At 43.8% G+C, this 26,285-nt stretch overlaps 1 protein-coding gene across 1 annotated transcript in view; it reads right to left on the bottom strand.

Annotated features, from left to right (window-relative positions):
- The window catches only part of GPC1 (glypican 1), a 73,719-nt gene that overhangs the window by 20,565 nt on the left and 26,869 nt on the right, over positions 1-26,285 (bottom strand). The window contains 2 exon segments of the mRNA XM_044289526.1: positions 1,905-2,299; positions 4,232-4,390. Of these exon segments, the coding sequence (XP_044145461.1) occupies positions 1,905-2,299; positions 4,232-4,390 (554 nt within the window).

Genomic DNA, 26,285 nt, shown 5'->3' with positions numbered 1-26,285 from the left:
ACATGGACCACGTTTTCCCAGGCCGATCACGAATGTGCGCATGAGTCCTAAGTAGCTGAATATATGGGCTTAGAATATTTTCTGTGCTGTTTGGGCTGCTATGAGAGCACACCATGAAAATCAGCATGAGAACCAAACAACAGTGAAAACATGTGATAATGTATGCATCAATATATATATCTAGTATTATTATAATTCATGATATCCTGGATACAAAAATTCAGACTCAAAATGGTCTAGCCTGAGATACGTGTGGACATTGATGTGGATGGAGATTTGGATGCCTACAGCGCCCATGATGATAATCATAACAAGAAAACCTTCGGCCTGAAACTTCAAGCACTGATCAGATATTAAAAATGATTTTGCCATTTTTCATGTAAAGTAAATTGCATGTTCTGATTTACCACATTTAATAGATAAGATTCACATGGGAACGTGTTGGTGTCAGACTACCGTACTTGGGGTCCATGCACACATCCGCAAAATGGGTCCGCATCTGTTCCACAATTTTGAGGAATGGGTGCGGGCCCATTAATTTTTAACGAGGCCGCAAAAGATGCGGACAGCACACCGTGTGCTGTCTGCATCCGCACTTCCGTTCCGCGACCCTGCAAAAAAATAGAACATGTCCTATTCTTGTCCGCATCCACGGGCAAGAAAAGGCATTTCTATTATAGTGCTAGCCATGTGCAGTCCACAAAATGTGGAACGCACATGGCCGGCATCCGTGTTTTGCAGATCCGCAATTTGCGGACGTGTGAATGGATCCTTACCAACACTCAAACCCCAAATCATGGGATAGTTTATGCACAAAAAGTCCCAAATTGTGTGGCATTTTACACACCACCCCCAGCCTAGCTAGTCTGGTGACCAATCAGGCCAAGGATGTTGTAATCTGGTGGAGACATTCCTGGTCAACCCTTGCTGTGTGGGCGATCATTATCCTGCAGATTAATGCCATTTAGTGCCCTGCCATGAGAGGAACACGTGGTCGCAGGACGTCCTGCACATATCGCTGAGCTGTTAGAGTCCCTCCTATCACTACTGGGGGTGACCGACTATCGTATGTGATGGCTCCCCAGATCGTCACTCCTGCAGTTGGGGCAGTGCTCCACAGCAAAGGCAGGATTGAAGCGCTCACCATGAGGCCTCCACACTCTATTCTGACTGTTGTTGGATCCCAACCAGAACTTCGATTTGGGGCTAAGCATGATACACTTCCAGTCTGTAGCAGTCCAGGTTTCGCCTGGAAATGGCCTGAGCAGATACTTCTGTCACCCGTTTCTGGATGGTGGACAATGAAACTGTGGGAGCTGCTTGTGCTTGTCAGCTAGGACATCTGGAGCCTGTTCATCATGTGTGCATGCCATCACATAACCACTGCCCCCAACATCTCCTAATAACTAGGTCAGAACAACCTACATGACAGGCAGTTTGTCAAAACGACATTCCTCTCAGGCCAACTGGGAAAAATGTCTTTGAATGCGTCGTAGAGGAATGACTACCAGTCAACTATCTCTCACCAAGAGGTAAACTACCCAAAAGTAGCATCTGAGAGTCTTTTTACAGGGCAGTGGGGGGAGCTATTTTATGCCCTCTTGTGGTAAGACAGTATATAATCAGACCACCCACGGAATCTTGTACATATCTGCCTGAGACATAGCTGCATGCTGAGATTTGCAGCAATCCGTCATTTCTATCTGGGGGAGTGGTATTTCTTTGTCAATGAGTGCATGAAGATGATGGAATCGGTGATTGGTATACAATGGATATGATAGCCTGTCCCTTAAGATTAATCAGTTCACTATAACAATAGATAAAAAAAATTCCCATTTGACCTCTGTATGTACATGGCACTATCGGCAGCATGTAGAGATCACTCAGAGAGTGTGACCACATACCTGGGTGACCTTCCTGACAATGTCAGCAGCAACGCCAAGTCCCTGGACAAACGATCGGGCAGCAATAAACGCCCTGGTCGCTTTTAATTTCATTTCACGTGGAATGTCCCCAAATGGCTTAAGCTGGTCGTATTGCTTTGCCAAGCAGTCCATATACTCGTAAGAAAAGGGGTACTGTGAGTTCTGTGTCTTGAACACTCTCTCCAGCAGGTGGCTCCAGAACTCTGTCAGTGCCTCCTCCAGATTCACTGCCGGCCCGCGGTAATACTGACGGAGCTCTATGTACAAGTTTTTGAAAATCTTCCCATCATTTTGGGTGTAAAGTTCCCCATACTGGGCGGGAAATGTTTCCAGAAGAATCTGCTCCGATTTATTCAGTAGGTCCTGGAAGTATCCTGGGAAGGACAGAGATATTATACATAAAGGAATGCCATGCTGCAATAATATCCTGTATGAAGACCCCGGCATTCAGTTCCTGGCTTACTCTCACTAGATTTGATAATTCTATTCTAAAGTTTCATTGCCGAATAATGAAAATGACATTCTGATATATGTGTCTCCATATGCTGCTGCTTGCTGTCAGTGTATGAACGCATTCTTGTTTATAGCCTCAGAGTGAAAACCTGACCACACCTAACAGTCTTCGGGCTCATGCACACTGTTCCCGTATTACGGCCCGTAAACAGCGGGTTTGCAATATGCGGGCACCGGCTGTGTGCACCCCGCATCACGGATGTGGACCCATTCACTTGAATGGGTCCGCAATCCGGAAGGTCTGGTGCAGAACGGAGGCACTACGGAGTGCTTCCATGGGGTTTCTGTCCGTGCCTCCGCACCGCAAAAAAGTAGTACATGCGCTACTTTTCTGTGGTGCGGATGGACCACGGACACATTCAAGTTTAATGGGTCTGGTTCGTCTATCTACGGAATCCGCACGGATGATGCCCATGCATTGGGGACTGCAAATTGCGGTCTCCAATGCACGGAACGGCAGAGTGCATGAGCCCTTCATCAGACAGGACCCCTCAGCTCTTACAATGTGTTTTACTAACTAATTGAGAAACAACATAGGACCTTCTTTTCTTAAAAAAACAGCGTTGTGCCATTCCTCTCTTAGGCTAGGTCTACACGACGACATTTGTCGCGCGACTTACAGATAGGTCGCAACATTTGTCGCGCGACATTTTGTTGCACCAATGTCGCGCGTCAATTTTTATAATGGCAGTCTATAGTGTCGCACTGCAACATGTTGCGACTGCGACGCAACAGTCGCAGAAAATCCATTCGAGATGGATTTTTCTGCGACTGTTGCGTCGCAGTCGCAGCATATTGCAGTGCGACACCATAGACTGCCATTATAAAAATTGACGCGCGACATTGGTGCAACAAAATGTCGCGCGACAAATGTTGCGACCTATGTCGCGCGTCAATTTTTATAATGGCAGTCTATGGTGTCGCACTGCAATATGCTGCGACTGCGACGCAACAGTCGCAGAAAAATCCATCTCGAATGGATTTTCTGCGACTGTTGCGTCGCAGTCGCAACATCTTGCAGTGCGACACTATAGACTGCCATTATAAAAATTGTCGCGCGCCATTGGTGCAACAAAATGTCACGCGACAAATGTCGTCGTGTAGACCTAGCCTTACTCCTTTAGAAAAGGTCTGCAATAATTTGACAACTTGATGTTACCATTCTCCTAGTCGATAGTTTGTGTCCCTGCATTGTCGGATACTGGCAGCACTGACTGCACAATGTCTCAGGGAACAATTTATTCATACGTTCTCAGGAGGAATAACAGAGGAATGGTCGCACACAGATTTCTTTAATACAACAAAATAAAATAAAATAAAATAAAAGATATAGAAGAAAACAAGAATTTACTAAAAGTGACGTGTCGGGAGGGGTTCTATTAAAAGTGTGCTCAGTCTTCCTCTACATAAGGGCGCACTCACATCACCGTAAATTGCGGATCCGCAAAACAAGTATACCAGCCATGTGCGTTCCGCATTTTGCGGACCTCACATGTCCGGCACTATATTGAAAATGCCTATTCTTGATTGCAGACAAGAATAGGACATGCTCTATATTTTTTGCGGGGCCGCGGAATGGAACAACGGATGCAGACATCACACAGTATGCTGTCTGCATCTTTTGCGGCCCCGTTGAAATGAATTCAGACCCAGAATTACGGTCGTGTGAACGCACCCTAAGATTTACATAAAACTGGAAAATGTATTTGTAATAGGACACTGTCAGCAGGTGTGACCCGTTCATATTACTATACACCCATACAGACTGATGGAATCTCATAAAAGCTTCTTACTGTCAAAGTTTCGGGTCTGTGCGAAGAGTTGGTCCTGGACGGACAGGCTGAATTGTCTCAGCGAGTTCTCAAACTCCATCTTGCTGATATTGGCAAAGTTTTCTTCCATGTCGGAGGTGCAGCAGGTGTAACCTTGTGGACACATCCTCAGATGTTCACCTGGAAGATAAGACAGAAGCATGACCACGTCTGTCACAACGACACAATGGGGGCAGAGTTTTCGATGTGTTGTAGGAGACTCCTGACAATGGCTGTGGTGCACATTTATCAGACAGATAAGACCAGGGGTGTACGTAGAGGAATGGCAGCCCCATAGCAAAGATTAAAGCAGGACTGCTTCTGGGGCTACACAAATCCTTAAACGAGCAATGACGCAAGGACCATTTCTTGATCCTGGTTTCCCACGCCCTTGTTTAATGGAGAGGGGTCATGGCATGGGTTTCTAACACCCATTAAAATAAAGGATGAAGCCAACCTGGACTGAGCTCCTCTCCAGAGGCATTTTCTATGGTACCTACAGCCTTGGTCATTTCTGAACCCACTTAGGACACCTAAGGTAGTATAGAGTGTTGTCTTTCCAACGGTAGTAGGTAGACGGAAAAAATTATATTGCCTTACATACACTCGGTCAGAGCAGGAAACTGTTTAGCAGTATAATCATAAGGCGTACAATATTTTAGAAATTTGCTGCGGATACTACAGAGATGAATGAATCCGTACACAGCGCCAGAACCTGCCCCGACAACAGTATTGATAAATCAAAGCTGCTGTAGAGCATAAATCAGACCTGAGCCCTGAAGCCAATGAGCAGATCCATTTACAAAGCCTGGCACTACGGAGCTGTAACCCCAGCAGATATTAATGCTAGGGCTGAGTTCACACTGAGTATTTTTCTGTGCTGAAAAACAAAACAAAACAAAAAAAAAAAAAAAACACACACAAAAAAACAATGATCCTTCTAATTTCAATGGGAAGTTTGGATGTGAATTCAATGCGGAATCCACACCAAGAATGAACATGCTGGGGTTTTTAAAACTGCAATTGAAAAAACAAACAAAAAAAAAAAAAACATGCAGTGTAAATTACCATGCGGTTTTCCCACTGAAATCAAAGGGAGATGGATAGTAGAATTTGCTCCAAAACGCACATAGCAAAAAACTCAGTGTGAAGTACTCTGCCTGATTTAACAGAGATGATTCAACTTACAAAATAGTAGCGCCATCTAGAGAAGGCTCATGTGACAGGTGGTCTTCTCTACGTAACATTACACCCCAGTATTCTGTAATATTATAGGTGACCCCAATCTAAGTAGGATCATTGGAGACAATACAATCCCTACACAATCATTTCCCATCTAATAGGAAAGCACTGGAGTGATAATTCAGCACAGTATTCCACGTCACAATGTATTTAACTGCATATCACACTGAAAGCCCTCCACAAATGGTGCTGCTTGTGGACACCAACCTGGGCGTCCAGATCACCAGCATATGGTCTTCTGATGATCTGTTTTGAACTGGGTAGAAGCATTGAACAGTTGGTCAGGGACCCTGGAGGGTACCACAGGGATACATTCCTACATGATGGGTTCTCCATATATTACAATAGCATAAAAGACTCAGTACAATTGTTTAAAGGGGTTTATCCAAGACTGAACAACCCCCCCACAGTGCCCGGACCTGAGATACTGACCATACTTACATGGTCCTCAACGCCGTCTTTGCATCTTCCTCACATGCAGATAACATCTATCGACAGGGGGTGCAACCAATAACAGGCCGCAGCAGTGACCTGCTCCCCTTGTGTCAAGTGTTGCGGCCAACTGTTGGCTGCACCCCGAACCCTGAAATTGTGTGGGGGGGGGGGGGGGGTGGGGTTGTTCAGTCTTGGATAACCCCTTGAACTCATGGTATGGTGGACGTGCCTCAGTTTGGTTGTATTTTCTACTATAGTCCAGTGATGCGGTTTAGCTTGCAACTCTCCTGTCAGGGTGACCACTATTGGATCTGCATTACTCCAGACCTGGGGGGTATCTGCAAATACAATGTGAATGTTTTACCATGTTATGTTTGAGCTTAGTACACCTGCATGGGAGGTATGGTTGGCAGAGACGGGGTTAAATCACCATGTTTCTCACCTCTTGGTAGCAGTGGGCTGGTCCTACTTCCTGCCAGAAGGGAGGGGAAACACATGACAGAGCTCCTACTGCTAGGAACTGGATCCAATTCTCATGTGAGACCATCACTCCAGAAAGATCATCAGAATCCAGAACACTGCTTCCAGAAAGCATCAGTGTGCAGTGAAATTACAGCTTTCCAGGCACTGCTGCAGGTGAGGGACTACGGCTCAAGACACCCATAACCTGTAGTAATCACCAGGCCAGACAAATATCAAGCCTGAATCTCACAGCGGACACCTATACCCACAAGTGCCTGCTAGTTCCAATTAATTGCAACACAACCAGCCACCATACCTCCTCGTCTGGTGCCAGAATCTGCACTTTGTACTTAATACTGCTGGATGTGCCACAAGTTAAATAGTCATGAGAGACTGCTATACTTTTACTAATACCACCTTTCCACTGCACCGAGCCCTAGGGAGCTACGGCCTTAGGAAGTACAGCGTGACACAACATCTCCTCAGGGCCACTATCAGTCCCATCTTCTGCACCAGCTCCTTAGGGGCTTGCAGCACATCCATGTGGCTATGGTCATCGTCATCTTATTGCTGTAAAGTTGACTACATCGCCAGGCTACAAAGGTTGGCTTTAGTTGAAAGCAATAGGAGAATGTCCTGGGACAAGGACGATGGTAAGTCTTGTGTAATCTCTGTACGAATTACACAGAATACCGTACTGTGTAGTCAGTGATGAAATGGCTTTCCAGGTACGTAAGTGTTAAAACACAGATTATTACAGGCGCATGTACCATCTCTCTGTTTAATTAAATCCACCCACAGAGATGTGTTGATTTTAATTTCCCCTTAGACAGTTTGTCATCACCAGACGGTGGCTTTTTTTCTGACATTACAATATTTCTTTGTCAATTAATAGAATCAAATCCGCAGCAGCCTCTGTCTGAGGCAAATTATCAAGGACAATTATCTATGAGACAGTTCATTGTGGCCTTTGATCCAATAGAATATTATGTCTTCCGTCAGCCGCTGCGCAGGAACTCGGCACAATATCATTACACAGGAACTTTATTAAATCCTAATGAAATGTGAGGTCAGAGGCTCAAGAAAAAATGAATTCTGGGAGCCGGGAATCTTCCTGCAGACAAAAGCTGCACCTTGTCTGACATTTTCCTTCTCGCTGTTACATCTTACATTCTGTTTGATCTGTGCTCTCACTTTACAGCGGGATAAATGTGTGCGTCTCACATGTGCTGCTCACTGCTATATAAATAACAGTGATCGCTGCCGGGGAAGATATCATCGGAACGTTCCATACCACAAATAATGGCAGGCTCTGCTATTCGGACAAAAATAAAAAAAAATTGTGGAAAGGGGAGTGTACTGAGCCCCTGCTCCTAGCACTACAGTCAGCCCCTCGGTGCTCCAACTAACTCATTTGCATACATGTAAGGCCTTTTGCACATGGCCGTTGTGGTTCCGTTCTGGACATTGGGGACCGTCAATCCGTCCGCTCCGCAAAAAGATAGAACAAGTTCTATTTTTTGGGCGAACGGAAGCACGGATCGGAACCCCACGGAAGCACTCCATAGTGCTTCCGTGGGGTTCTGTTCCGTGCTTCCGTTCCGCACCGCCTTGCCGAATTAGCGGACCCATTCAAGTGCGGAATGCACACGGCCAGTGCCCCGTGTATTGCGTAACCGCCGTATGAGGCTCGCAATACGGCCAAGGGAGCACAACGGCCGTGTGCAAGAGGCCTAAAAGTGACAATATCTCCCCAGCGGTACAAGCTAAAAACAAAAGATATGGTTTTAATCAGCTTGATCAACCCCAATGGGCAGTATGTCTGGTTTAAAAGGGTTGATCATGCTGACAGGAGATTTTTAATTATGTTTATATATTTTATAATTAATTTTGTGCATCTGGTTTTATTTATTCACTATTATGATTTTTTTGCACATACATTTCATTTAGTAGTACATCAAGTTCATTATATTATCAGTAATAATATGAATTTTATTAAGAATTCTATCATCACTATTCATTAATTTTCTAATCTACAATGTGGTTTAGGTTTACGTGGCCTATAGCGTTAGACCTAATTATAAATCAGTGTCGCCTTACAGCTGCCCTTTAGTGGATTGAATGATCTATACCAGGGATGCCCAACATGTGTCCCTACAGCTGTTGCAAAACTACAACTCCCAGCATGCCTGGACAGCCTACAGCTACTATGGCATGATGGGAGTTGTAGTTCTGCAACAGCTGGAGGGCTGCAGGTTGAGAATCCCTGATCTATACACTCTACTTGTTACTGGTGCACGTGGACACAAATTGCTGCTCTCGGACTCGGAGCTGGTGCAAGGTGGAGGTGTCATGTGTGCACCCTTATGTGATGTGTTTATGACACCACCTTGTGCCGGATAGGAGATCAAACTGGCAGGGACTCACTGTGGATGCATCATCATGGAGAAAAGTAATTTTTGTTTGCAGGCAGCTATGTATGTTACCTCCTATTGAATCAATGGGCTGTTAAATACAGCGAGGTTACTCACCAGAGTAAGACACGTCGGAGTGAATGCTGGGCACCTGCCTATGCATATATTTTTGTGTATGATGCCCTTTATCGCTCTTTGTTCCTTTTATGCATAGTAACTGCAGTGCCCAGTGGACGACTACAAAGGGCTAATTACTGCAAATTTAATGTTGTGGTTTGTTTTTAAAGCGTGTATCTCTATATATCCAAAATAGCAATGTATGGGCAATATATAGTTAACATTGGCAAACTGGTTAGATTACCAGGGTGATGGACTGGGTATGTCCCCTGGTTAGTCTACTCTGTGTGGAGCTACAGGAAGAATGTGTGTGTGCGTGTGTGTGTGTGTGTGCGCGAGTTCCTACAGACCAAGTCGACAAAATCGCTGTCTCTGAGCCTTCTGCTGCCAAAAGATGCAACTTTACCACCAGGGTACCCCTGAGAAAAAGCAATGAACCCTCTCAGAAGGTCCAGAACCACTATCCAGGCCATGCAAGATGTCACTAAGTCCCACTCGTATTGCACCTGCCACACTTTGAGATGGACTGGCCATACATCCTAAATCTGCACCCCTCAGCCTGGGAAATGCAGAAAGGGTTAACAAGAACAGCATGCCTATGGTTGTTTGGAGAAATTGAAAAGTGTTCTTAGAAGAAGAAACAGGGAGTACTAAAACTACATCATTGTCAATGCCTATGCATCACTACTGGGAGAAATACTGTTTTGTACTTTGGAACTGTACCTTTCGCTGCCACATGTGCTACTACTCCCATTGTCAATTGAGTAAAGAAAGACTTTGTTTGTTGCAACCAGTGGGCCTGGTTATTGACTCCACCATCGGTCCGCTGGCCCCTGCCTTGCACCCAGCCAGTTTACCATCAAGGACACCCCAACTACCACCAGGTAGGAGCCCGACACCAGCGTGTGCCTCGAAGAAAGGTTGCGCCCTCCAGTCACTGCATGGTCGTAGGGAGCACCCAGTGAACTGTCAGTACTGCTACCCCCATCTTAGCCACTACCACCCCTCCCATCCTCTCCTCCCACCCACCTAGCCAATGGGTCTGTTTCTTGTAGACTATTGTCATATATGTTTAACTGGTAATTACTCTGGTGTCATATGTTGTGATAATATTATATGAGTACTGGGTGGTGTCCGAGTCCTTCTTTGCCTGTGATTCATAGCTTTTTATATGGCTTTTATTTCTCTGTATGAATAAATTAAATAAAGATTATATATTTTTACATGTGTGGGTCCATTATGCTTGTGTTCCCTGTATAGGTGATCATCATATTTGTGTGGTGGTAATTTCCATGGTTGCCTGTAAGATTACTATTGGTATTAGATATAGGCAATTAGGCTTCTTTTTTTTTTTTTTTTTGCTTTCTTGTTCACAGGTGGTAAATATACAGTAAGACAACATGGCCCACACTTACTTAAGGAGCCTATGGTAATACAACATGGCCTATCCTAGCTCCTGGAGGAAGCCACACAGTATCCTAGTGATCATGCCGGTAGATCCAGCGTCCACACCATTAGGCCTATTGCACACGACCGTATGGCTTTTTCAGTGTTTTGCGATCCGTTTTTCATGGATCCGCTGTTCCGTTTTTTGTTTCCGTTGTGTTTCCGTTTCTGTTCCGTTTTTCCGTATGGCATATACAGTATACAGTAATTACATGGATAAAATTGGGTTGGCCATAACATTTTCAATAGATGGTTCAGGAAAAAATGGAACGGAAACGGAAGACATACGAATGCATTTCCGTATGTGTTCCGTTTTTTTTGCGGATCCATTGACTTGAATGGAGCCACGGACTGTGATTTGCGGGCAATAATAGGACATGTTCTATGTTAAAACGGAACGGAAAAACGGAAATACGGAAACGGAATGCATACGGAGTACATTCCGTTTTTTTTGCGGAACCATTGAAATGAGTGGTTCCGTATACGGACCGCAAAAAACGGCCAGTAAACGGGGAAAAAAAAAACGGCCGTGTGCAATAGGCCTTACGGCTGTTGTTCTGACAGCTTCCTAGGATACTGAAAAATGCCCTCGGAAAACAAATTTGTGCTTCTTAAGGGAAGCAGAAAGACAAGGACATATTATGTCCTTGCTCTATTAATGGTACCAATTTACTCCAGACCATGCTCTTCCAAGAAATCAATAATTTATACCACGTAATATCATCTAGAAGCACTCGGGATTTTTTTTTTTTTTGTTTGCTGCGTGGTTAAGGAAGCATAATCTGTACGGCCACCTTAAGACAAAACTGCTTCGTTGTTTTTCCTTTCCGAAGTTGTGTTTGTCCATCAGGCTCGGAGAACTTTTGGTATAGATTTTTCCACATCTATAGAAAATCCATTGCTGTAGTGGAACAGAGAGCAATTTAAAGTGAGCCGGTCAGGTGAGCTCTGTGCAAGGACACCCAGGCTATTTCTGTAATGTACGGGAATGATATCCCTTCAGCATCTAGGAATAAGGAGTGAACCTAATGGATTGACATGGGCCTTCTTACATGGGGCTTTCTGAGCAGCTAAAAGGGCTCCACTGAGAGGTAGAGCTCTGTTTAAATATAAGCGCTTTCTACCTTTAACTCTACCGATCAGCACTTAACCAAAATTAAAGTGGTCTGGCCTGCTGACGGCCGCCCTTTCATACGCTCTGTATTGATCCAATCTTTGTATGAATGCATATATTAAACAGGCAATAGACGCAATGATTTTTTTTTTTTTTCGAAAACGATAAACTATATGTTCTTGATCAGCAAAGGATCGTTTCAAAATAATTTTGTCCCACAAATGACCAAATTAATCATCACGATGCTAATGACACTGCCCAGGCCTGGTCATCTACTGAAAATCAATAACTGGACGGCTGATGGGTCTCATGGTGAATAATTGCTCATGACTCATCGGATTGTCAAATCATGTTGTGATCATAAGGAAAAGACCAACAGGCAGATTGATCAAACTGGTGTAAAGTAGAACTGGCTTAGTTACCCATAGCAACCAATCAGATTCCACCTTTCATTTGTCACAGCTCCTTTGGAAAATGAAAGGTGGAATCCGATTGGTTGTTATGGGCAACTAGGCCAGTTCTACTTTACACCAGTTTTGATAAATCTTTCCCCCCCAAAAATATAAATTTTTAACTGGTCAACTCTGATCATATGGACACTGACACACAAGGCACAGCAGTGGTGTCTGCTGGAGAGGTTCGGCTGTGGTGTGTGGATGGAGCGCAGCAGTTGAGCACACGTGTGAGCAATGAAAGGCTGAGCATCCATGTCAGAGTCTACCTAATGGAGCAGCCGGCCACGTGACGTCACTGACCTAGGCAAAGCTGGAGAAGGCTGCGGCACTACTGTGAGCACTGGCGCCTTCTCAAATAGCTGATCGGCAGGGTCCCGGGTGTCAGACCCCCACCAATCATACTGATCAACTTTTAATAGTGAAGATCCTGGTGACAGCTTCCCTTCACTTCAGCAAATGGCATTTATCATGTAGAGAAAGTTACTACAAGCCACTTACTAATGTATTGTGATATTGTCTCCTTTGCTGGCTGGATTCATTTTTCCATCACATTATACACTGCTCGTTTCCATGGTTACAACCACCCTGTAATCCAGCACTGGTGGCCGTGCTTGCACAATATAGGAAAAGCATGGGTCTCTTTGGTGGCTGGGACTGCGGGAGAGCCCATAGTCCAGCACTTTTTTCTGTAATGTTCAAGCACGATCATCACTGCTGGATTACAGGGTGGTCGTAACCATGACAACGAGCAGTGTATAATGTGATGGAAAAATAAATCCAGCCAGCAAAGGCAGCAATATGGATAATTACAGTACATTAGTAACTACTTTATATTAACTTTATATGATAAATGCTATTATTTGCTGAAGTCAAAACCCTCTTTAAGGCCCATCATCTTACCTAAATGGCTATGTATGCTTGTTGGCTCTTCACGCTGAATTAATAGAAATGCTCCCATCATTTCAAGCAGAGCAGCTTTGGCCTGATGTACATGACGCATTTTAGAAGCGGTTCTCACCTGCTGCTTAGAAGAAAGATATACGCTCTTTGGGAAGCTTTATTCTTCACCCCACTCTGGGACTCATTTACCTCTAAAATGCTGCGTGAACCCTAATGCGTAACCTCAGCACAACAGTAGGCACCTACGTGTAATTAATTCTATGAATAATACGCCACGCAATACCAAGTCACAGTTACCTGCCTGGGCAGATATCCAAGGGTGCAGGAGCTGTTAATAAAGCAGAGTCCCTAAGGGACTACGAATGGAGTGGAGACAATTGTTTTGAGTCTATCAACATAAACAGCAAACAGAACGGCTTTTAATAGCTCATCAATCAATTAAGAGCACAGCGCTATCTGTAATTAAGCATGCGTGTGCACTCATAGAAGGAGATCCATTACAGGTGCTCATTTATACCGAGGCTACAGTCTTTTCACTCTGCAAGGAGTCAGAAAGATCACTTTCCTTGAGATGCCCTTTAACAAGTCTATATCAGCGCTGTGCAGGTAATGACATGCGTTGACCCCTTACGATTGAAATGATTTAACCTACATATGTGTTCTCGGTTATTTCACATAGAAATTTTTGCCTTTATAAATTATTTCAGCTTAATCTGCAGTTTAAAGATAACTGTAACCATCAACTATAGTTAAAAAAAAAAAAAAAAAAAAAAAACGAACCATAGAAAATGACCAGAAATGTATTTGATAGAGAAGAGAAAAGGGAAAAAAAATAATAAGGGCAGCATTTCAGGGCATAGACTGGGAGCAGCTACTGTCGCATAATAAGGCCTCATGCACACGACCGTTGTGTGCATCCGTGGCCGTTGTGCCGTTTTCTGTTTTTTTTCGCTGACCCATTGACTTTCAATGGGTCCGTGGAAAAATCGGAAAATGCACCGTTTGGCAGCCGCATCCGTGATCCGTGTTTCCTGGCCGTGAAAAAAATATGACCTGTCCTATTTTTTTAACGGCCAACGGTTCACGGACCCATTCAAGTCAATGGGTCCGTGAAAAATCACGGATGCACACAAGATTGTCATCCGCGTCCGTGATCCGTGTCCGTTTTTTCCTATCATTTCAATGGCAAACTTGACTTAGATTTTTTTTTTCATTTTTCATGTCCGTGGATCCTCCAAAAAACAAGGAAGACCCACGGACGAAAAAACGGTCACGGATCACGGACCTACGGACCCCGTTTTTGCGGCCCTTAAAAAAAACCGGTCGTGTGCATGAGGCCTAATACTGAGGATAAATCCACAGCTTCAAATCCACATTTAGTAATTGCACTAAAAAATGTATTCCTTTAGGTAACAAGTATAAACGGCTAAAATTAAACCCCCCCATGGCTTACAGCTACTGTAAAAAGGGCAATAAAATAAAAAAAGGCATTTAAAAAATACAAATCTGAGGGGTCAGCTGTAGCGCTTGAAGATTACAAAGGGCTTAATAAAATCTGCAAAAAGGAGATAAAATTTGCAAAGATGCAAAACAAATCCCCAAAAGTTTTTTAACCGCCTCCGGACCGCCTAACGCAGGATCGCGTTCCAGGGGCGGCAGCCCTGCGCACAGTCACGCATATATGCCAAGTTAGCGGAAAATGATGATTTTTTTATTTTTTTCTTACAAAGTCTCATATTCCACTAACTGGAAAAATAAAAAATTCTAGGAACTTGCCATGCCCCTCACGGAATACCTTGGGGTGTCTTTCCAAAATGGGGTCACTTGTGGGGTAGTTATACTGCCCTGGCAATTTAGGGGCCCTAATGTGTGCGAAGTAGTTTGAAATCAAAATCTGTAAAAGTGGCCGGTGAAATCCTAAAGGTGCTCTTTGGAATGTGGGCCCCTTTGCCCACCTAGGCTGCAAAAAAGTGTCACACATGTGGTATCGCTGTACTCAGGAGAAGTTGGGCAATGTGTTTTGGGGTGTCATTTTACATATACCCATGCTGGGTGAGATAAATATCTTGGTCAAATGCCAACTTTTTTTTTTTTTTTTTTAATACAAAGTTGGCATTTGACCAAGATATTTATCTCACCCAGCATGGGTATATGTAAAATGACACCCCAAAACACATTCCCCAACTTCTCCCGAGTACAGCGATACCAGATGTGTGACACTTTTTTGCAGCCTAGGTGGGCAAAGGGGCACACATTCCAAAGAGCACCTTTCGGATTTCACCGGTCATTTTTTACAGATTTTTATTTCAAACTACTTCTCACGCATCTGGGCCCCTAAAATGCCAGGGCAGTATAACTACCCCACAAGTGACCCCATTTTGGAAAGAAGACACCCCAAGGTATTTCGTGATGGGCATAGTGAGTTCATGGAAGTTTTTATTTTAAGTTTTTTTTTTTTTGGAATATGAGACTTTGTAAGAAAAAAAAAGAAAAAAAAAATCATAATTTTCCGCTAACTTGTGACAAAAAATAAAAAGTTCTATGAACTCACTATGCCCATCAGTGAATACCTTAGGGTGTCTACTTTCCGAAATGAGGTCATTTGTGTTTTTTTTTTTACTGTCTGGGCATTGTAGAACCTCAGGAAACATGACAGGTGCTCAGAAAGTCCAAGCTGCTTCAAAAAGCGGAAATTAACATTTTTGTACCATAGTTCTTTTTTATCAAAGACATGTAAAACAATAAATTTAGATAAAAAATTATATATGGATGTGGTTTTTTTTGCAAAATTTTACAACTGAAAGTGAAAGTGAAATTTCGATTTAATACCAAAAAAAGTAAAAATGTCAGCAGCAATGAAATACCAGCAAATGAAAGCTCTATTAGTGAGAAGAAAAGGAGGTAAAATTCATTTGGGTGGTAAGTTGCATGACCGAGCGATAAACGGTGAAAGTAGTGTAGTGCAGAAGTGTAAAAAGTGGCCTGGTCATTAAGGGTGTTTCAGCTAGGGGGGTTGAAGTGGTTAAATATATAAATGCTAAAAAACCTAGGTCTGAGCAGGTAGGTCCCCTAAATAATAACTGCAAAAGGGGGGGGGGGGGGTAGTCACTGAAGATAAGGAAAAGGCAGAGTTCCTAATAGGTTTTTTTTTAGCTCTGTATATACAAAAGAAGAGAAAGGAGCTGATATCTGTGGTGCTGGGGCTGTTAATACATCCAGTGATATACTCAATTGGTTAACTGTAGATATGGTCCAAGAGAAGTTAAATAAGGTAAATGTGAACAAAGCTCCGGGTCCAGATGGATTACACCCAAGAGTGCTTAAAGAGCTCAGTTCAGTTATTGCTGTTCCCCTGTTTACATTTTTTAAAGATTCTTTAGGTACTGGTACAGTGCCAAGTGATTGGTGCAAGGCAAATGTGGTGCCCATATTCAAAAAAGGATCTAGGTTCGTCCTCCACAGGTAATTATAGTTTAACATCTGCTGTAGGAAAAATTTTTAAGGACTCTTAAGGGACTATATACAGTAGTATGTGACTGTAAATAATATAAGTGATAACCAGCATGGGTTTTCCAAGGACAGAAGTTGTCAGACTAACCTGATTTGTTTTTATGAGGAGGTGAGTAGTAGCCTGGACAGAGGGGCGGCGGGGGATGTAGTGTTTCTGGATTTTGCAAAGGCTTTTGATACTGTCCCTCATAGACGCTTAATAAGTAAAGTAAGGTCTATAGGCTTGAAAAGTATAGTTTGTAATTTAACTGAAAACTGTCTGAAGGACCGTGTCCAGAGGGTTGTGGTCAACGATTCCTATTCAGAATGGTCCCAGGTTATAAGTGGTGTACCCCAAGGTTCAGTGCTTGGCCCTTTATTATTTAATTTATTTATTAATGATATCGAGGACGGGATTAATAGCACCATATCTATTTTTGCAGATGACACTAAGCTGTGTAGAACTGTGCAGTCTATGGAAGCTGACTTGAACACTGTAAGTGACTGGGCATCAACTTGGCAAATGAGTTTCAATGTAGATAAATGTAAAGTTATGCATCTTGGTAGTAATAATCTCTGTGCTTCATATGTCCTAGGTAATGTAGTACTAGGAGAGTCACTTATAGAGAAAGATTTGGGTGTCAATCAGCTGCTTCTAAGGCCACCAGGATATTGTCATGCATTAAACAAGGCATGGACTCACGGGGCAGAGATCTAATACTACCAGTTTACAAAGCGGTGGTGCGGCCTCATCTGGAATATGCAATCCAGTCCTGGGCACCAGTCCATAGAAAGGATGCACTGCAGCTGGAAAATTACAGAGGAGAGCAACTAAAATGATAAGGGGCATGGAGGGTCTTCGTTATGTGGAAAGATTAAAAGAATTGAATATGAGAAGAGATGTCTAAGGGGGACATGATTAACCTATGCAAATATGCCATACAAAAAATACAGTGAAAAACTGTTCCATGTAAAATGCGCTCAAAAGACAAGGGGGCACTGCCTCCGACTGGAGAGGAAAAAGTTCAGTCTCCGGAAGCGTCAAAGCTTCTTTACTGTAAGAACTGTGAATCTGTGGAATAGACTTCCTCAGGACGTGGTCACAGCAGGAACAGTGGACAGGTTTATAAATAGTTTAGCTTATGAAAACGTGTGGAAATCTGAGTGTCAATTCCTTTTGGGATTTGCATCCCCACCTATTCCTTGGTTGAACTTGATGGACGTATGTGTCTTTTTTCAACCGTATTAACTATGCAACTATAAATCAGGATTACTGTAGTTAAGCTCTTTGTGTAGCCCCAGGTTACATGGGATTGTATGAAAGTAGAAAAAAAATGGCTGCACTCTGCCAAAAACAGCACCACTATAAACTACAGGTTGTGTCTGGTATTACAGATCAGACTCAGTGGGGGTCATGAACATTCTCTACCAGTTTTTGGTATTGAGAAGTTGCACATTGTGACAAAATTAAGTTTTGTTTTTTTTTGGCTTTTTCAGATACCCTAGTCACTTTTCCAAAAAGTGGCAGTGGTGTGGCCCAAAGGGGTCGAGCCATAGACAGATGCTCCTCTCAATAAATTAGTCGGATCTTCTGCCAGTGGAGTTTATACGAAGACTGGTGTGTGAAATGCCTGTCTTTAGTAAATGACCGCACTGATTTCTCCCATACTAACCCTTAGGGTCAACGAGCGCTAATACCAGAAGACAGCTGGTAAGATTTTGGTCTTCTATTGGGTCATGAGCTGGTGGACCTAAAGCTATCCACACATATTAGATAAAGGTCAGCTCAACATGTCAATGGGACATGGCGACTATTTAATGTGTATGTGAGTCTCCCGACTCTTCCAGATGTCAGGGGACAGAAGGATTGAACAGTTGGATTTAAACAGGTCCAATAAAGTTTCTTCAGCCGAGTGCAGGGATGGGCACACTGCGTCTCTCCAACTGTTGCAAAACTACAAATCCCATCATGCCCTGCTGTAGGCTGATAGCTGTAGGCAGACTGGGCATTGTAGTTTTACAACAGCTGGAGAGCCACATTTTGCCCATCTCTGGTCTAGTGTGAACTGTGGATATGAAAACATCTAAGAGCAGAGTTACACAGGGAGATCTGTTACCCTGTGCATCATAGGCAGCCAAAGCTTCAGTATACAGTATATTCAAGCTACAGACTTCTCTATACACTGGTGGGAGTGATAAGCTTCAGGTTCCCCATCATATCGGAAGGGCCCTCTGTTCAGAAACTCTATTCCACTAGAAAGCCTACATAGTTAACATATAGCCGGAGTGAGAGAGATCAATTACAACCGCTTGTTCAAGTTGGGAAATTTGTTCAGACTACAAGAAAGAGACTCAGCCCTCTATCACCCATACACAACCTTGGGAATTGCATATGAAAACTGTAAAGACTGCTGTTAACGTGTACAGCGCTTGTGTGAACCATTATTGAATGGACTAAAGTACAGTAGACTTGTTGCATAAATATTGTGTGCACTAACACTACCAGCATTACAGTGCATCCTCGCCCCAAGTTTCAGGGAACCCTGTCTTGCACCACTAAATCCATCACCACCAAGGGCACTCCAATCCACCATCACACAAGAAAATGCCCTACTACTGCTCCTATCCTCTGGGCATGCTACACATACAAATATGAGGGAGTCAGGAGAGAAAGCTGTCCACCAGCTCTCTGCTGACAGCTATCTCAGGTTTTATCAGCCAAATACTGTGCATAGAAGACGGCCTTGGATAATGCACCCAATTACGGCCTGAATGAGCTGTGATAACCTGCACACCCGACATGTGGACAGATATCGTGTGCTGCCATTTTGATAGCTATAGGTTCTTTCTGATCTCTCATGGAAAAGTAAAGATAAGACTGTATTGAAAGGTCATGAAGAACTGGAACACCACAGTCTGGAGAAAACATCTTAGGACTGTGAACAAACGGTTTTATGTAGTCCCAAATCTGCGTCCAGCCAACAAGTCACAAAAATCTAATTAGACATCGGATCTGGGGTTGTGAAGACACAGACAATGAATCTGCAAACCGTATATAAAGGAGACAGACTCTCAGCCACGTAAAGTCTGGAATCTCATCTCTAATCCAAGACAAATATATGACCCGGCCATGTGCTGCCGCCTGGAGTTATGGGTTGGACATGAACAGTCAAGGCTTTATAAATAGAGATAAGCGAATATCAGGTTCTGAAATTCGTTTACGCTTCGTTTACTGGTAAAAGGTGAACTGAGCTATGTGTAACATTTTGTTTTTATTGAAAATTTTAATATATCAGGCATAATAAGTGCTTATGTCAATATATTCTTCATTTCCAAAGTTTACATATAATGATCAGCATAATAATGAGTACATATTATACACAATCATGCACAAGACAATGCCGTAACCACGGACCATAACGCAATTTTATGAGGAAATGCAGAAATGCCTCTGAAGAGATTCCGTTATGTATTTCGTCATAAAATTGCGTTATGGTCCGTGGTAATGGAATCCATAGCTCAATTCACCTTTTACCAGTAAACGAATTTCATAACCTGAAATTCGCTCATCTCTAATTATAAATGGCTGGATGTCCTGTATGAACTATGTTTTATAAAGGTGCAGGTTGCCTTCTAGACTTCCTGCACAGCTGAGTAACGATGCTTGATGCTGAAATATCCTGCCTTTTATACCATGCTCTCTTTCATCCTCTTCTAATATACAGTAAGGGTGGATTTACTCTGTTAGCAGTGTATGTTTGCTATATGTGCCGAGACATATGTCAAATGTATCCAAAGGCCCCCCATTTACCCGAGAGAGGCCAAAAGGAGTATCCTTTTGGCTTGCATTAGGTTGGAATATTGCGGTTTACCTTTTCTCTGCATTATGGAACAACACAGCCTGCATCCGACAGAGGCCTATGCAGCGGTATCCGTCAGAGGCCTATGCAGCGGTATCCGTCAGAGGCCTATGCAGCGGTATCCGTCAGAGGCCTATGCAGCGGTATCCGTCAGAGGCCTATGCAGCGGTATCCGTCAGAGGCCTATGCAGCGGTATCCGTCAGAGGCCTATGCAGCGGTATCCGTCAGAGGCCTATGCAGCGGTATCCGTCAGAGGCCTATGCAGCGGTATCCGTCAGAGGCCTATGCAGCGGTATCCGTCAGAGGCCTATGCAGCGGTATCCGTCAGAGGCCTATGCAGCGGTATCCGTCAGAGGCCTATGCAGCGGTATCCGTCAGAGGCCTATGCAGCGGTATCCGTCAGAGGCCTATGCAGCGGTATCCGTCAGAAGCCTATACAGCGGTATCCATCCAGCTAGATTATAGCTCCTCCCACCACCAGCTAGTTACATAGACACTCACCTACACCACCCCTAACACCCAGCTAGTTTATAGCTCCTCCCACCAACTAGTTACATAGACACTCCCCTATCATTGCTCATCTTATTGACATAACATCACAGGAGCCCAAACTAGAAGACAGGGTCAAAAAAGGTAAAAGAAATACATTACAAAATTACAGGTATCTTCATAAATGATTATTTTAAAGGATGTTGATGCACACTGGAAAACCCCTTTAAAAAGAGGACCTTTCACTTGTATAAACTACCGTATGTGAACTGAGTATGGCGCCCGGGGATCTCACTGCACTTACTATTATCCCCGGGCGCCGCTCCGTTCTCCCATTATAGGCTCCGGTACCTTTGCTCCTTAAGTTATAGTAGGCGGGTCTTCCATTGTCCCGTGGGCGTCTCCTTCTCCTAGGCTGCAGCGCTGGCCAATCGCAGCGCACAGCTCACAGCCTGGGAGGTTTTTTTTTCCTCAGTTCACAAAGTTTATACAAGTGAAAGGTCCTCTTTAAGGGCACACAAGGTGGCCCTAGTGGCTAGGGTCTGCCCTCAGTGCACTTAAGCCCCAATCTGCATATTTTCTTTAAAAACAATTACCAAGGGAAGATCAGATCTGGGAATAAAGATATGTTTTTAATCAACAGGGTAAGCCGTACCAGGCATTATGGCTGGCTTGATAGGGTTGATCCTGCTGACAGATGGCATTTAACTCGGCTTTACAGCATTGTTGGCGGAGTATGGCTGATCAGGCCGTTATAGCACTTGTCCCCACTGAGTTGGATACCAGCACATCAGTATTTACTTGTACAGTAAGAAGACGTCTTCAGGTATTACTTACACCGTCACATCTCTTAACTGCCCATTTATACGACTGCTGTTAATTTAGGCGTCTCAGAGCCTTTGTACCCCCCAAGACTCAGCTATAGTCCTGACGCTGCTCATAAAACACCTCCTTGTGGTTTGGCCTGTATTCTAGGAGCTCAAGAATAATGAAAAATTAAGGATCTACAAAACGTATTAAACCTGTCTAAAGTTACAGAAACAACTTGCTAAGAACCTTAAGCGAGGACAGTAGAGCTGGGCTGCCTGCCATGCCTTACATAATGTGTGCTCCTGGGAGTGTGCTCCAGGCTCACAAAATCCTTGAATTAGACCGTTTATGACTCTTTATATGAGGCAGAAGAAATGCACGAGGCCAACCCGAACCAAGGCAGATTGACATGGGAAGAGGAGCGAGCACATGAAAAGCACTGCCGAACAATGTGCTTGTTGTCTGTTTGTATTGTGTGCCGTAATTAATCAGGCAATCATTGGAAGCCATGGTGAATTAGAAAAGGGGGAAAAGCTGTCTCGCCGATTGACCCTGAAGTGCAGTCTCTGGCCGGCAGTCAGTAGAGCAGGGGTGTAGACATCTATCATTTAATTCAGTGGTATTCATTCGCCAAATCAATGGCCTGATATTGTATGCATGGCCAAAAATCCCCGGGGAAGGGTAAGTGCGGGCCTCCACTCATGGAGAAGTGCTAAAACTAACTCAACACTAAAAACTTACACTACTGAACAGTCCCATAATCTGGCTGCCATTTTAAGGTTTGGTGGGGTACAAGACTATCTCAAGATATTGCTCAACTGCCTTTTTGGGCTGGTAATTATATATAAATGGTAAAGGAGGAGTGGGAACATCGGGTAAATAGGGTTAGGCGAGGAGTGGGAACATCGGGTAAATAGGGTTAGGCGAGGAGTGGGAACATCGGGTAAATAGGGTTAGGCGAGGAGTGGGAACATCGGGTAAATAGGGTTATGCGAGGAGTAGGAACATCGGGCCAATAAGGCTGTGCTCTATGGACAGAAAAGAGCCTTGGTGGGACTAATGGAGGCCATATAACCTTCAATAGAAGTCAACCAACAGCTATTCCACACATTGGTTTGTCCAGATACCTCTGGCAGTGGCTTTTATTTTATTTTTTCTTCAAGGAAAACAAAAGGACTGGACATACTGAAATGTAACATGCCTGAACCTTTTTACCTCAACATATGCCGAAGGCCATCCAAACACTTCATACACATTAGGTAAATTGTCCAAAATCAGCGACTTCAGCTGACCAGATTCTGATGTGTATGGCCACCACAAAGGGGTAAATAACTTTTAATGGATCCCGGCAGATTGCCTCTGCTATTGAAGGAATCATACATGCCCGCTCCCCGCTGTTTGGGCCTGCATGCTGCCTCCTGCATCTTTCGGTCTGCGGCATGGTCACCTGCTCCGCCGATGCTAACCTTAATAGTAATAATGTGTTTAAAAAAGTGAATAAAGCTCAAAATCCTTCTTGGCTTCACATAGGTGTCTTCTAATTGTAACAGTACTCACAGGTAACTTTATACCTTCTTTGATCTTCCTGGAGCTGATTGTTGGCTGAGTCCTTGCCATTTTGGCTATTCTTCTATCCATTTGAATGGTAGTTTTACGCTTTCTTCCATGTCTTTCAGGTGTTGGTTGCCATTTTAAAGCATTTGCGATCACTTTAGCTAAGCAGCCTATCATTTTCTGCACTTCTTTATATATTTTCCCCTCTCCAATCAACTTTTTAATCAAGGTACGCTGTTCTTCTGAACAATGTCTGGAACGACCCATTTCCCCAGAATTTCAGAGAGAAATGCACTAACCAGCATGTACAACATTTGCTGCCTTCCTTCCTTAAAAAAAGGCAATTGCCACCTGATTTTCAAAGAATGAATGATCTCACTCATTGAACTCCACACTGCTATTATTTTGAACACGCCCCTTTCAATAAGTGATTCAATTACACAGAATCAGCAGCATGCATGTCATGACTGTCTGTTGGATTTTTACTCTACTACACCTGCTAGTAAATTATTTGCCATGTAGAAATATCATTTCTACCAAAAACAGTGATTGATCAGGTTAGTGATGTCTGACTGCTATTATTTTGAACACAACTGTATCTCTTGTGGACACATCGGTGCTGAAGCTGGCCACTGGATGCAGCATGCCAGGGAGGAAGTAAACTAATCGCAGACCTGATGATGGACACGCCAGAGCCAGTGTGGAGGATCGGAGCAGCATGAGTAGGTAGGTATGATTCTTTCAATAGTGAAGGCAGGCTGCAGGCGTCCATGAAAAGTTATTTATTCCTGATCAACGCAGTTAAGTGCTTGTATGTTAGGCCTGTATTACACTGGTCGAGGATCGGGCCGATCATCGCTAACGAGTGTTTGTAGGAACACTCGTTATCGATTATCTGCCAGTGTAAAGGTGCCACTGATTACCCGGTGAACGAGCGAAACACTCGTTCATCGGGTAATCGCATCTTTCATGTGGTCGCAAAAATCATCATTTGAAGGCAGCAGACCGAGACGTCTAAGCGATCACTCCTCCCCATACTGTGGAGGAGATCGCTGCATGTAAATGTCTCCTTCATTGACCACCAGGCGATTGCTGGAGCGCTTCTTTCCTTCCCAACAAGGATCTGCTAAATCTAGCAGTGTAATAAAGCCCACAGACCCATGTGCAGCAGCTTCCGTCCCGGTCACCTCCTATCTGCGCTGTTGTGGTGGCAACCCCTGGATGTAAGCAGTGTATTATGTGATGGAAAAATGAATCAAGCCACCAAAGGAGGCAATATGGATAACAACAATTCATGAGTAAGTGCCTTTTATTAAAGGGGTTCTCTCACTCCAGCAAGTGGCATTTATCATGCAGAGAAAGTTAATACAAGCCACTTACTAATGTATTTTGATTGTCCATATTGCCTCCTTTGCTGGCTTGATACATTTTTCCACCACATTATACACTGCTCATTTCCATGATTACGACCACCCTGCAATTCATCAGTGGTGGTCGTGCTTGTACACCATATGAAAAAGCGCCAGCCTCTCTGGTGTCTGAGGCTGGGTGCTTTTTCCTATAGTGTGCAAGCACGACCACCACTGCTGGATTGCAGGGAGGTCGTAACCATGAAAACGAGCAGTGTATAATGTGGTGGAAAAATGAATCAAGCCAGCAAAGGAGGCAATATGGACAATCAAAATACATTAGTAAGTGTCTTGTATTAACTTTATCTACATGATAAATGCCACTTGCCGAAGTGAGACAACCCCTTTAAACAGAGTAATTAATGAATTTGCATGCATGTGCATCTATTAAAGAAGCAGCTAATTAGCACAGTGAAAAAAGTACTGTTCAAATGGCAGTGCCCTCAGCTCATCAGACACCAGACATCTGGCCAAAAGTGCGTACACAAAGGCTACATGCACACGACCGTGACGATTTTTGCGGTCCGCAAACCACGGATCCATAAAAAACGGAAACCGCACGTGTGCCTTCCGCAAGTTGTGGAACGGACGGCCCATTGTAGAAATGCCTATTCTTGTCCACAAAACGGACAAGAATAGGACATGCTATATTTTTTTTGCAGGGCCACGGAACGGTGCAACGGATGCGGACAGCACACAGAGTGCTGTCCGCATCTTTTGCGGTCCCATTGAAGTAAATGGGTCCGCACCAGAGCCGCAAAAAATGCGGCTCGGATGCGGACCACAAAAACGGTCGTGTGCATGAGGCCAAAGAAAGCACTTTCATCTTCCAACGTTCCAAGAATATTCAGACAAAATCATGGTGAGGTGGAAAAGTATATAATTTTAGGATTAAATTAGGTCTAGTACTATTCTGCACAGCAAAGACATCATTCCTTACTCAGACTACAGTAGTGTAACCCCCTCCCCACTACACCTTCGTAGGATCTTTAGTTCCGCTACTATTTGCTACCTTAAATGGATTGTGCCTTTAGGATGTCAATTAGACCTGCTCACGACTTCTCAAAAAAAAATCTGCATGTTCACAGCTTCAGTAGTCATGAATGAAGAGTCATCAGTGAGCTCTTAGCAACTGCACAGTGAGGAGCACATCCGTGCCTGAAAGCATTGCATAAAGCATCACTGTTTGTGGTGGAACACATCTGTCTTCTGAAACCATGAGTAAGTGTACCGCTATCTCCATGATGCCCTATATGGTCATTCACCCACCCAACCATATCCTCTTCAATCCAACATAGTGTACTTCTTTTAGACCAGGGATGCCCAACCTGCAGCCCTCAAGCTGTTGCAAAACTAGAACTCCCAGCATTCCTAGACAGCCTACTGCAGCAGGGCATGGTGGGAGTTGTAGTTTTACAACAGCTGGAGGGCCACAGGTCGAGCATCCCTGTTTTAGACTATGATTTCTGGGAATATTCTTAGCTACTATTGGGGACTTAAAGTAAAAATTCAGTCATGAGTTCAATAAGGATATGTAAGTACCTGGAGGTGCTGCGTATCTGTTATTTATCATCCACAGATCCTTGGGGCCTGGCTGCCTTTAGCTGAGTTTTAATAGGGAGATCTGTGATTGCAACACCAGCTTAGCTACAGTGACTACAGAGCATCTGAGGTAGTCTGAGACACGCCTCCTGCTTCCTCATTGGTTCTGCTCTCTCCACCCCTTGCAGCTTTGCCTTCACAGACTCACCAGGAAAACATGTGCATGGAGGGCTGATGCCTATTACAGCAAGGGAAGAATAGGGACATACACACAGGAGAATAAGCCTGTAATAATAA

Source organism: Bufo gargarizans, chromosome 4, assembly GCF_014858855.1.
Source record: "Bufo gargarizans isolate SCDJY-AF-19 chromosome 4, ASM1485885v1, whole genome shotgun sequence".
Lineage (NCBI taxonomy): Eukaryota > Metazoa > Chordata > Amphibia > Anura > Bufonidae > Bufo > Bufo gargarizans.
The sequence above is the reverse complement of the archived record's forward strand: the minus strand, read 5'-3'. Positions and strand labels throughout refer to the sequence as shown.